The sequence below is a fragment of the Salmo salar genome, chromosome 03 (assembly GCF_965601325.2).
Source record: "Salmo salar chromosome 03, fSalSal1, whole genome shotgun sequence".
Classification (NCBI taxonomy): Eukaryota; Metazoa; Chordata; class Actinopteri; order Salmoniformes; family Salmonidae; genus Salmo; species Salmo salar.
Window position 1 is genome coordinate 28,538,368 of NC_138293.1, and position 13,633 is coordinate 28,552,000.

General features: G+C 40.6%; 1 protein-coding gene across 2 annotated transcripts in view; it reads right to left on the reverse strand.

Annotated features, from left to right (window-relative positions):
- The window catches only part of LOC106599281 (solute carrier family 12 member 7), a 101,256-nt gene extending 87,985 nt beyond the window's left edge, over positions 1–13,271 (reverse strand). Inside the window, exon 1 of one of the 2 annotated variants that reach the window (XM_014190430.3) lies at positions 12,950–13,271. In XM_014190430.3, coding sequence (XP_014045905.1) covers positions 12,950–13,058 — 109 coding nt within the window. In that variant the 5' untranslated portion in view covers positions 13,059–13,271. The remainder of the gene's footprint in view (positions 1–12,949) is intronic. The other variant, XM_014190432.3, reaches the window with a different exon arrangement.
- Positions 13,272–13,633: the final 362 nt, after the last annotated feature.

Below are 13,633 nucleotides of genomic sequence, written 5' to 3' on the forward strand. Positions count from 1 at the left end.
TGCCCCCCCCTCTTCCTTTACACTGCTGCTACTACTCTCTGTTATTATCTATGCATAGTCACTTTAATAACTACCTCCATGTACATATTACCTCAACTAACCGGTGCCCCCGCACATTGACTCTGTACCGTTACCCCCCTGTATATAGTCTCGCAATTGTTATTTTACTGCTGCTCTTTAATTACTTTTTATTTTTATTTCTTATTATTAGCCGTATTTTTTTTAAACTGCATTGTTGGTTAGGGACTCATAAGTAAGTATTTCACTGTAAGGTCTACACATGTTGTATTCTGCGCATGACTAATAACATTTGATTTGATTATATTTGTTGTCCTAGGCTACCTGGCTAAAATGCTTGCTCGTTAGACTAACTTCCAATCATGGGCAACGTTAGCTAGTTAACATTAGCCTTCTACATCTAGCTACATATTGAACTTCCATCCTCTCAGGCCAGGGGCACAACAATGAATGAATGAATGAATTTATGGTTGGAATAGAATCGCCGTTATAATCACTGGCCAATACGGAGAATTAAATAAAACCACAACTCCAAATCCATATCTCCATCCATGACTAATTTAGGAAAAGGACAACTTTAGCTAGTCAGCTAGCCACCGGAGGACAATAACACAACGAGATGCAACAATTCAAGTGTTTTCTGTCAATGACGTATGCTATCAATGCAATTTGATAGGAGTGATACCAAAATCCAAGCTGGCTTCCCCTGATATTTTTTTTGGGTGCACCAGGACCATTCACTGTTGAGCTCATATTGGCTAATTTGTTATACTTTCTATCAAAGGAGGCCAAATGCTTGCTGGCTTCCCTTGCATTCCATTCAATGCTACGGGTGACAACAAAGTCATACTTGTTTGGACCAGACAACATCAGATAGATGGCCTACACGTACAGAGACAGAGGGGCGCTGTTACGCTCACTCGGATGCTTTCTCCGGTGAGATACAGTCAGCCTCTTGCGAATTAAAGGAAAACTATGAAACACCGAGAGACGAAAGATAAAAAATAAAAAAATTGTTGAAGCCTGGCTTCCCTTGGCATCCATGAATACACACCACTAGTTTCAGACTTAATCAATTTAAAATTAAATTGAGTTTGTCACTGGCCAACACACAATATCCCATAGTGTCAAAGTGGAATAATGTTTTTTTTTTAAATAAATTATGAAAAGTTAACCTGGTTAGGATAGGGGGCAGTATTTTCACAGCCGGATAAAAAACCGTAACCTATTTAATCTGGTTATTACTCCTGCCCAGAAACTAGAATATGCATATAATTATTTGATTTGGATAGAAAACACCCTAAAGTTTCTAAAACTGTTTGAATGGTGTCTGTGAGTATAACAGAACTCATATGGCAGGCCAAAACCTGAGAAGATTCTATATGGGAAGTGACCTGTCTGACCATTTCTTGGCCTTCTACAGCCTCTTTATCAAAAATAGAGGATCTCTGCTGTAACGTGACATTTTCTAAGGCTCCCATAGGCTCTCAGAAGGCGCCAGAACGTTGAATGATAACTCTGCAGTCCCTGGGCGAAAAACAGTAGGGGTTTTGGAAAGTGTTCGTTCTGATAACAATGACACTGGCGCGCGCGTGCATGTGACGACTCCATTTTCTATTTTCAGTGTTTGAACGGATACAACGTCTCCCGGTTGGAATATTATCGCTATTTTACGAGAAAAATCGCATAAAAATTGATTTTAAACAGCGTTTGACATGCTTCGAAGTACGGTAATGGAATATTTTGAATTTTTTTGTCACGATACGCGCCGGCGCGTCACCCTTCGGATAGTGTCTTGAACGCAAGAACAAAACGCAGCTATTTGGATATAACTATGGATTATTTGGAACCAAAACAATATTGGGTGTTGAAGTAGAAGTCCTGGGAATGCCATTACTTCAATTTCTCAAACATATGACTATTTTACACCATTTTAAAGACAAGACTCTCGTTAATCTAACCACACTGTCCGATTTCAAAAAGGCTTTACAACGAAAGCAAAACATTAGATTATGTCAGCAGAGTACCCAGCCAGAAATAATCAGACACCAATTTTTCAAGCTAGCATATAATGTCACAAAAACCCAGAAGACAGCTAAATGCAGCACTAACCTTTGATGATCTTCATCAGATGACACAGCTAGGACATTATGTTATACAATACATGCATGTTTTGTTCAATCAAGTTCATATTTATATCAAAAACCAGCTTTTTACATTAGCATGTGACGTTCAGAACTAGCATACCCACCGCAAACCTCCGGTGAATTTACTAAATTACTCACGATAAACGTTCACAAAAAACATAACAATTATTTTAAGAATTATAGATACAGAACTCCTTTGTGCAATCGAGGTGTCAGATTTTAAAATAGCTTTTTGGTGAAAGCACATTTTGCAATATTCTGAGTACATAGCCAAGCCATCACGGCTAGCTATTTAGACACCCACCAAGTTTAGCCCTGACCAAACTCCGATTAATATTACAAAAGTTTGATTACCTTCGGTGTTCTTCGTCAGAATGCACTCCCAGGACTGCTACTTCAATAACAAATGTTGGTTTGGTCCAAAATAATCCATCGTTATATCCAAATATCGGCGTTTTGTTCGTGCGTTCAAGACACTATCCGAAGTGTAAATAAGGGTCACAAGCATGGCGCATTTCGTGACCATTTTTTTTATAAATATTCCATTACCGTACTTCGAAGCATGTCAACCGCTGTTTAAAATCCATTTTTATGCCATTTTTCTCATAAAAAAGCGATAATATTCCGACCGGGAATCTGCGTTTAGGTAAACAGACGAAAGAAAACAAAGCATGAGGTCGACTCGGGCACGCGCCTGAGTCTCACAGTACTGTAACCAGCCACTACCCAAACGCTCTACTTTTTTTTTTTCAGCCAGAGCCTGCAAAGCCACGATTCAGCTTTTTGCCGCCTTCTGAGAGCCCATGGGAGCCGTAGGAAGTGTCACGTAACAGCAGAGATCCTCTGTAATGGATAGAGATAATCAAGAAGGGAAAGAAATTGTCAGACAGGGCACTTCCTGCATGGAATCTTCTCAGGTTTTGGCCTGCCAAATGAGTTCTGTTATACTCACAGACACCATTCAAACAGTTTTAGAAACTTGAGTGTTTTCTATCCAAAGCTAATAATTATATGCATATTCTAGTTTCTGGGCAGGAGTAGTAACCAGATTAAATCGGGTACGTTTTTTATCCGGCCGTGTCAATACTGCCCCCTAGCCCTAACAGGTTAAAGTAATGGACTATAATTTCTCATTTGAGCTGTTCTTGCCATAATATTGACTTGGTCTTTTACCAAATAGGGCTATCTTCTGTATACCCCTACCTTGTCACAAAACAACTGATTGGCTCAAACACATTAAGAAGGAAAGAAATTACACAAATTAACTTAAGGCACACCTGTTAATTTAAATGCATTCCAGGTGACTATCTCAAGCAACTGGTTGAGAGAATGCATAGGGTGGCTATTTGAAGAATCTTTGTTTAACACTATCTTGGTTACTACATGATTCCATGTGTGTTATTTCATAGTTTTGATGTCTTCACTATTATTCTACAATGTAGAAAACAGTAAAAAAAATAAACAAAAAGCCTTGAATGTGTAGGTGTTCTAAAACTTTTGAATGGAATGTACAAACACACGAACCCCCCCCGGCGGCCCCAACCTGCCTCCGCCCCCCCCTAACAAAAAAAAAAGCATCAAATTTAAATAAATAACAAATACTACACTAGAATATACACAGCAAAGTAATGTGCTAATACAACACCATAAAGTAAGCATTTTACATCACATCAAAGAGTTTAGAGATTTCTGTAAAAATATTTTTTACTTTGGGGAGGGGGTGCATTTATTTTATGACACCTTAGGTTGGACCAGCGCTAACCAAAGATTATATGTTATATTGACAAGATAGCCGAGTGACCACTAACAATGGAAATACATGTCCCCAAAGACTGAAGGCAGGCGAGATGAAGTGGGACCATTCTAGCCAATGAGAGGGCAGATACTAGAGGTCGACCGATTAATCGGAATGGCCGATTTCAAGTTTTCATAATCGGAAATCGGTATTTTTGGACGCCGTTTATCGTTTCTTTTTTTTTTTACCTTTATTTAACTACGCAAGTCAGTTAAGAACACATTCTTATTTTCAATGACGGCCTAGTAACGGTGGGTTAACTGTCTTGTTCAGGGGCAGAACGGCAGATTTTTACCTTGTCAGCTCAGGGATTCAATCTTGCAACCTTACGGTTAACTAGTCCAACTCTCTAACCACCTGCTTTACATTGCACTCCACGAGGATCCTGCCTGTTACGCGAATGCAGTAAGAAGCCAAGGTAAGTTGCTAGCTAGCATTAATCTTATAAAACACAATCAATCATAATCACTAGTTAACTACACATGGTTAATGATATTACTAGTTTATCTAGCCTGTCCTGCGTTGCATATAATTGCTTAGGTACACGTTGCTCCAACCATAAACATCAATGCCTTTCTTAAAATCAATACACAGAAGTATATACACTGCTCAAAAAAATAAAGGGAACACTTAAACAACACAATGTAACTCCAAGTCAATCACACTTCTGTGAAATCAAACTGTCCACTTAGGAAGCAACACTGATTGACAATAAATTTCACATGCTGTTGTGAAAATGGAATAGAAAACAGGTGGAAATTATAGGCAATTAGCAAGACACCCCCAATAAAGGAGTGGTTCTGCAGGTGGGGACCACAGACCACTTCTCAGTTCCTATGCTTCCTGGCTGATGTTTTGGTCACTTTTGAATGCTGGCGGTGCGTTCACTCTAGTGGTAGCATGAGACGGAGTCTACAACCCACACAAGTGGCTCAGGCAGTGCAGCTCATCCAGGATGGCACATCAATGCGAGCTGTGGCAAGAAGGTTTGCTGTGTCTGTCAGCGTAGTGTCCAGAGCATGGAGGCGCTACCAGGAGACAGGCCAGTACATCAGGAGACGTGGAGGAGGCCGTAGGAGGGCAACAACCCAGCAGCAGGACCGCTACCTCCGCCTTTGTGCAAGGAGGAGCAGGAGAAGCACTGCCAGAGCCCTGCAAAATGACCTCCAGCAGGCCACAAATGTGCATGTGTCTGCTCAAACGGTCAGAAACAGACTCCATGAGGGTGGTATGAGGGCCCGACGTCCACAGGTGGGGGTTGTGCTTACAGCCCAACACCGTGCAGGACGTTTGGCATTTGCCAGAGAACACCAAGATTGGCAAATTCGCCACTGGCGCCCTGTGCTCTTCACAGATGAAGCAGGTTCACACTGAGCACATGTGACAGACGTGACAGAGTCTGGAGACGCCGTGGAGAACGTTCTGCTGCCTGCAACATCCTCCAGCATGACCAGTTTGGCGGTGGGTCAGTCATGGTGTGGGGTGGCATTTCTTTGGGGGGCCGCACAGCCCTCCATGTGCTCACCAGAGGTAGCCTGACTGCCATTAGGTACCAAGATGAGATCCTCAGACCCCTTGTGAGACCATATGCTGGTGCGGTTGGCCCTGGGTTCCTCCTAATACAAGACAATGCTAGACCTCATGTGGCTGGAGTGTGTCAGCAGTTCCTGCAAGAGGAAGGCATTGATGTAATGGAATGGCCCGCCCGTTCCCCAGACCTGAATCCAATTGAGCACATCTGGGACATCATGTCTCGCCCTCCATCCACCAACGCCACGTTGCACCACAGACTGTCCAGGAGTTGGCGGATGCTTTAGTCCAGGTCTGGGAGGAGATCCCTCAGGAGACCATCCGCCACCTCATCAGGAGCATGCCCAGGCGTTGTAGGGAGGTCATACAGGCACGTGGAGGCCACACACACTACTGAGCCTCATTTTGACTTGTTTTAAGGACATTACATCAAAGTTGGATCAGCCTGTAGTGTGGTTTTCCACTTTAATTTTGACTGTGACTCCAAATCCAGACCTCCATGGGTTGATAAATTGGATTTCCATTGATTATTTTTGTGTGATTTTGTTGTCAGCACATTCAACTATGTAAAGAAAACAGTATTTAATAAGATTATTTCTTTCATTCAGATCTAGGATGTGTTGTTTAAGTGTTCCCTTTATTTTTTTGAGCAGTATATTTTTAAACCTGCATATTTAGCTAAAAGAAATCCAGGTTAGCAGGCAATATTAACCAGGTGAAATTGTGTCATTTTGCGTTCATTGCACGCAGAGTCAGGGTATTTGCAACAGCTTGGGCCGCCTGGTTCGTTGCGAACTAATTTGCCAGAATTTTACGTAATTATGACATAACATTGAAGGTTGTGCAATGTAACAGGAATATTTAGACTTAGGGATGCCACCCGTTAGATAAAATACGGAACGGTTCCGTATTTCACTGACAGGAAAAACGTTTATTTTCCGGATTCGACTATATTAACCTCTCTAGGGTCGGTGGGACGAAATCGTCCCACCTACGTAACAGCCAGTGGATTCCTGTGGCGCGTTATTCAAATACCTTAGAAATCCTATTACTTCAATTTCTCAAACATATGACTATTTTACACCATTTTAAAGACAAGACTCTCGTTAATCTAACCACACTGACCGATTTCAAAAAGGCTTTACAACGAAAGCAAAACATTAGATTATTTCAGCAGAGTACCCAGCCAGAAATAATGAGACACCCATTTTTCAAGCTAGCATATAATGTCACATAAACCCAAACCACAGCTAAATGCAGCACTAACCTTTGATGATCTTCATCAGATGACACACCTAGGACATTATGTTATACAATACATGCATGTTTTGTTCAATCAAGTTCATATTTATATCAAAAACCAGCTTTTTACATTAGCATGTGACGTTCAGAACTAGCATACTAGCAAACTTCCGGTGAATTTACTAAATTACTCACGATAAACGTTCACAAAAAACATAACAATTATTTTAAGAATTATAGATACAGAACTCCTCTATGCACTCGCTATGTCCGATTTTAAAATAGCTTTTCGGTGAAAGCACATTTTGCAATATTCCGAGTAGATAGCCTGGCATCACAGGGCTAGCTATTTAGACACCCAGCAAGTTTAGCCCTGACCAAAGTCAGATTTACTATAAGAAAAATGTTATTACCTTTGCTGTTCTTCGTCAGAATGCACTCCCAGGACTTCTACTTCAATAACAAGTGTTGGTTTGGTTCAAAATAATCCATAATTATGTTCAAATATCCTCTGTTTTGTTCGTGCGTTCAAGACACTATCCGAATGGTAAAGAAGGGTGACGCGCACGACGCATTTCGTGACAAAAATTCTAAATATTCCATTACCGTACTTCGAAGCATGTCAACCGCTGTTTAAAATCAATTTTTATGCCATTCTTCTCGTAAAAATGCAATAATATTCCGACCGGGAAAGCGTGTTTACGTTCAAAGACGAAAGAAAATAAAACATGGGGTCGACTCGTGCACGCGCCTGAGTCTCATAGTACTCTGACCGGCCACTATCCAAACGCGCTAATGTTTTTCAGCCAGAGGCTGGAATTACATCATTCAGCTTTTTCCCGGGTTCTGAGAGCCTATGGGAGCCGTAGGAAGTGTCACGTTACAGCAAAGATCCTCAGTTTTCAATAAACAGAGCCAAGAAGAACAAGAACTTGTCAGACAGGCCACTTCCTGTAAGGAATCTTCTCAGGTTTTTGCCTGCCATATGAGTTCTGTTATACTCAGACACCATTCAAACAGTTTTAGAAACTTTAGGGTGTTTTCTATCCAAAGCCAATACTTATATGCATATTCTAGTTACTGGGCAGGAGTAGTAACCAGATTAAAATCGGGTACGTTTTTTTATCCGGCCGTGCAAATACTGCCCCCTATCCCCAACAGGTTAAATGACCCAAGGCTCGTATTTCTGTGTGTTATTATGTTATAATTAAGTCTATGATTTGATAGAGCAGTCTGACTGAGCGATGGTAGGCAGCAGCAGCAGGTTCGTAAGCGTTCATTCAAACAGCACTTTCGTGCGTTTGCCAGCAGCCCTTCGCAATGCATTGCGCTGTTTATGACTTCAAGCCTGTCAACTCCCAAGATTAGGCTGGTGTAACCGATGTGAAATGGCTAGCTAGTGAGCCGGGTGCGCGCTAATAGTGTTTCAAACGTCACTCGCTCTGAGACTTGGAGTAGTTGTTCCCCTTGCTCTACATGGGTAACGCTGCTTTGAGGGTGGCTGTTGTCGATGTGTTCCTGGTTCGAGCCCAAGTAGGAGCGAGGAGAGGGACGGAAGCTATACTGTTACACTGGCAATACTAAAGTGCCTATAAGAACATCCAATAGTCAAAGGTATATGAAATACAAATTGTATAGAGAGAAATAGTCCTATAATTCATATAATAACTACAACCTAAAACTTCTTAACTGGGAATATTGAAGACTCATGTTAAAAAGGAACCACCAGCTTTCATATGTTCTCATGTTCTGAGCAAGGAACTTAATCGTTAGCTTTTTTACATGGCACATATTGCACTTTTACTTTCTTCTCCAACACTTTGTTTTTGCATTATTTAAACCAAATTGAATATGTTTCATTATTTATTTAAGGCTAAATTGATTTTATTGATGTATTATATTAAGTTAAAATAAGTGTTCATTCAGTATTGTTGTAATTGTCATTATTACAAATAAATACATTAAAAAATATATAAAATAAATAAAATAAATGTATAAATTAAAAAAATGTTAAAAAAAAGAAAATCGGCCGATTTATTGGTCCTCCAATAATTGGTATCAGTGTTGAAAAATCATAATCGGTCGACCTCTAGCAGATACGCGTGTGAACAACAGGCACAACTAAGTCGTTTTTCTCAAAACTGCCGGAAAGCCACGTGCATCCACTTATATCAGTACATTTCTAACAGCCTAAACATTACAAAACATATATTAGATAAAATAAGCCTCAGGTAATTTGACAATCGCCCATAGACCTCCATACAAAATAGGTATGGAGCTTATCTCATGGGACAGATTTTGGGCAGAGTGAATCCTCTCGCGTCACGTCACCTCTTGCTCTCTGCCCTAACCCATTTTAACTTCCAAAATAAAAGGAAACAGTTGACTAAATTAGGGACAAAAAGTGTATTGAAAGCAGGTGTTTCCACACAGGTGTGGTTCCTTAGTTGATTAAGCAATTCAAATAAAATGGTATTTGTCACATGCGCCAAATACAACAGGTGTAGTGAAATGCTTACTGATGAGCCCTTAACCAACAATGCAGAGTCTTTAAAAAGTAAGTCAGGAAAATTTGCTAAACTGTAGGAAAAATAGTAACACAAAATAACAATAACGAGGCTATAAACAGGAGGTACCGGTACCGAGTCTATGTGCAGGGGTACGTACGGGGGTTATTTGTGGTAATTGAGGTAATATGTAGGTAAAGTGACTGCATAGACAATAAACAGAGAGTAGCAGCAGCGTATGTTAAGTGTGAAGGAATTTGTGTGTGTGTGGTGTCAATATGCATGTGCGTGTGTTTGTGTGTTGGAGTGTGAGGGTAGTCCAGTGAGTGTACATCAACCTTGTGCAAGAGTGGCTTAAAACAGTGTTTTCCATTACCATCAACAAAACACCAAATGATGGAATTTCCCTCCAAAAGAGTTCCAGACACTTGTAGAATCTATGCCATGCAAAAGGTTAATTGAAGCTGTGCCTGCGGCTTGTGGTGGCCCAACGCCCTATTAAGACACTGTTGGTGTTTCCTTTATTTGGGGAGTTACCTACATCTCCCTTCCAACAGGTACAGAACAATGGAGTTCACTGATTCACAGCAAGTTAATACTTGACAGAGGAAAGGCATTATTGCAGTGACTGCCACTGTGAAACGCAAAGCTGAGAAACCTTAAAAAGATTTCACATTAATCATGGTCCTAACACATGAAGGGAGGGAGAGCAACAGGGAGAAAGATTGTGTCACACTGAGGGCAAGCTACTGAATGAGTTGAGTGAAAGAGAGAGACAGACAGAAAGAGACAAGACCCATGGCCTGGTGCAGCAAGGGTACCGGGAGAGGCATGAGCAAGACGACATTGGCGGAAGCTGAGATAAAGCTTGAATCGGTTGGCGGTGGAAATTAAGAATAGACTTTTGTCCAAAGAAATTGAAAAATAAGCAAAATTGAGGTGGGGAAGGCAATGGCTAGTGTTGCTAATCATATCTGGTATGTTCTCTGGGATTATGTACGCCCGATGTGGTTAACCCATTGAAGACAACCAAAGTGGTGGAGAAAGCTTGGGTAAAGTAAAAATCACGAGATGTGGGCTTGTTCAGATTTTGTGTGTCTGAGGAGCAGAAAAAAATGTAAATGGGTGCTGGAACTCACTCAATTTGGAGATTATGATGTGTTGTGCTTTGAGCTACGGAGCAGGGCACCTTTTAAAGAAGCCATTTCTGGAGTTTCGTTAGAAGTTGATATATTAAAAGAAAATTCCTGGAGTGGTTGATGTAAGCTGGAAGAATCGTGTGGTTAAATGGCAAGAAGGAGAAGAGTTGGTCAGTCCTTGTGTCTCTCTCGACCAGAGTGAAGCAGGAAAATCTGTATTATCCAGTCAGAACCTTTATAGCCAGGCTTTGCAGTGTAAGAGATGTAAAATGTTTAGCCATGTAAAAAGTGTCTGCAGATGGAAGGAGTCGATGTGGGTCATGTGGTTAAAAGCGTTTTGATGGAGACTGTACAAAACATTAGGAACACCTGCTCTTTCCATTACAGACTGACTAAGTGAAAGTTAAGATCCCTTAGTGATGTCACCTGTTAAATCTACTTCAAATCAGTGTAGATGAAGGGGAGGAGACAGGTTAAACAAGGATTTTTAAGCCTTGAGACATGGATTATGTATGTGTGCCATTCAGAGGGTGAATGGGCCTGACAAAATATTTAAGAGCCTTTGAACAGGGTATGGTAATAGGTGCCAGGCGCACAGGTTTGAGTGTGTTAAGATCTGCAACGCTGCTGGGTTTTTCCACACTCTACAGTTTCCCATGGACAACAATAGCCTACCTCTACAATTCATCCAGAATTAAGATTGTGGTCTTCATTAGAAACCATGTACCTAGTGGCACTGTGGTCAGATGCCACAGTCCAATCAAAATTAGATCACGCATATACAGTACAGGTCAGAAGTTTGGACACACTCATTCATGGGATTTTCTTTAAAAAAAAAAAGTTTTACATTGAATAATAGTGAAGACATCAAAACTATGAAATAACACATATGGAATCATGTAGTAACCAAAAAAAGTGTTAAATCAAAATATTTTATGAGATTCTTCAAAGTTTTGAGCATTTTCCAGACAAATCACTAGCAATAAAGTGCAGAATATGTCCAAACTGATGCGTAAAGGCACATAGCTTTCTGTAAGCTTGAGCGAGGTCACTGTCCAATATGATGTAGGCTACAATACAAAGGACTCTGCAGGCTACTTTTAGAATTACACTTCATTCCTTTATAAATCCATAGCATTTGCTTCACATGCGTGCTCCTTTGCCCTTATCGATTGCTGCTTTTATCAATTTTCATAATTTGAACATGCGAGTTGTTATAGGTTATCATATTAGAGGATCTTTGAAATACAAAACTTTTGGTACGCATCTTAAAGTTGCACTATGCAGAAATAGCTCCGCCATTTCCTGGATGCTAAAACTAACAGTTTGCCTAATTTCAGTTTGTGACAAAATAAGATGGCACAGTGTAGAGAATCACTGTACCATCTAAACCACTGAAATATATTTTACATAACCAAAAATGTTGTATTTTCTGGTGTACAAAACCGGAAGTAAAAGACTCAAAAACAAAAACTTAAGGGAAGCATATAAATAGTGCAAATAGAACAGCTCTACCACTTCTTCGACTTGCATTCAAGTAGAATGATAGATCTATAACTCACATCAGTATGTGAATTTGGTAGGGTTGCCCATAAAGTTACATATTTCCACTAAGACCTGCCTGAACAACCAATGCGCGCACGCAGGCCTAAAAAGCTGGTTTACTGTTTAGGAGGAGGATATCTGGAATCATATTTATTTTTATGGTTGTGTACAGGTAAAGGATGTCACACTCAGTCTTAAATCATTAGATATCAAATATACACTAATGATGAGATTGCAAAACTACTGACTACAAAAGTGTGACGTTTTCTGTCAATTTATACAGCTTGTCATAAAGGGAGATCCAAGGCAGGTTGGATTAACTTGCATACAGGGAAGGACAAGGGAATCTGGTCACAATACAGAATCAGTGGGCTGTTAAGAGTCATTTTATTACCATGTGTAGACTCAATAAATCTGGATAATCTTGATCAGATGACAACCACATGTTAATGCAAGGTGTAAGCACAGCTTCTGTCTCCTTTGTGGAGGCAGTAAAACGGGTAGAAAGAACAGAAGATCCGATGTCAGTGTATAACAGTGGAGCTAAATAGACACATGCACCAAGGCCGGCATGTCACCAGCAAGATTCAGACATTCTTAATTTGAAGAAAGTGGCCTTCATGACATTTATAGCAATGGTGATAAACGGAACTGCACTTTTCTCTTGTACATTTCTTTGCATCCCCGTTCAGTTGGTGGCAGCAATACACAATTTAAGTCAACTTCGCCATAAAACCAAAAGAAGAGCGAAATTGACATTGAATTTAGATAGAGAGAAATGGAGGCAAGGAAAATCTCAGGAAGCCCTCGCTTGTTTTTGTTTCTCAGGAGTTGCAAAAAGTTCACTCGTCTTAAAAATATATATTTCATCCCCTTAGACCAGAAAAAAAAATAACAATCAAAGCTATATCATAATTATGTAAGTCATGGGCCAAGGTAAACGTAAAGTGAACATGTTCAGCTGTTCCACAGAAGCTGCTTTGCTTGTCTGAGCCTGTCCTGACAACGTCAACATTGTGCCCTCACCTGAGTAGGGTCGTCGTGGAGTAATATCTTCCTCCCTAAACACACGTTCGAGACTTGACTTCCCGGCCTCGCCATCCTCCACGGGGACCACAGTGAAGTTGGTGGGCATTTTATCCCCTCACTGCATTGACTCTAGCCTGAGAAAGTCAACTTCTCTCGTCCCGCTCAACATCTCTAGACACGGTTCGATGTGTTCTCTCCTGTTATGTCTCTCTCATCTCTATCGCGTAGATTCTGCCCCCATGTGACCAGGCTCTCCAAATAAGGAGTGTTCTACAACTCCTCCCTCAGGAAAAAGTCCTCTTACACTCAACTTCCCCCTCCAAGCTATAGTGCCTACGACAGACAAGACTCCTAATTTTACAGCAGGCACCTCCTGAAAATCTTTCCCTTCCTTTAATGAAAAGAGCCCTCTATCTGTATTATGCTATCTCTGTTTCCATTTACTTGTCGATTTTTAGAACGTTGCAAAGAAAAGAAATACGACAATTGCATGTTACTTTGCGTTGCAATTTAACTATTGTCGATAACAAAAAACAGCTGCACGTATTGACGTCACATCCCCACTCAAAATAATAAAATAGTTTTCGCAAAGACCTACAGTAGCTAGGTTTCCATCCAATTGGCGACACATTTTCATGTTTATATTCTGAAATCCGCATAAAGAAAATATGCGCATTTTCC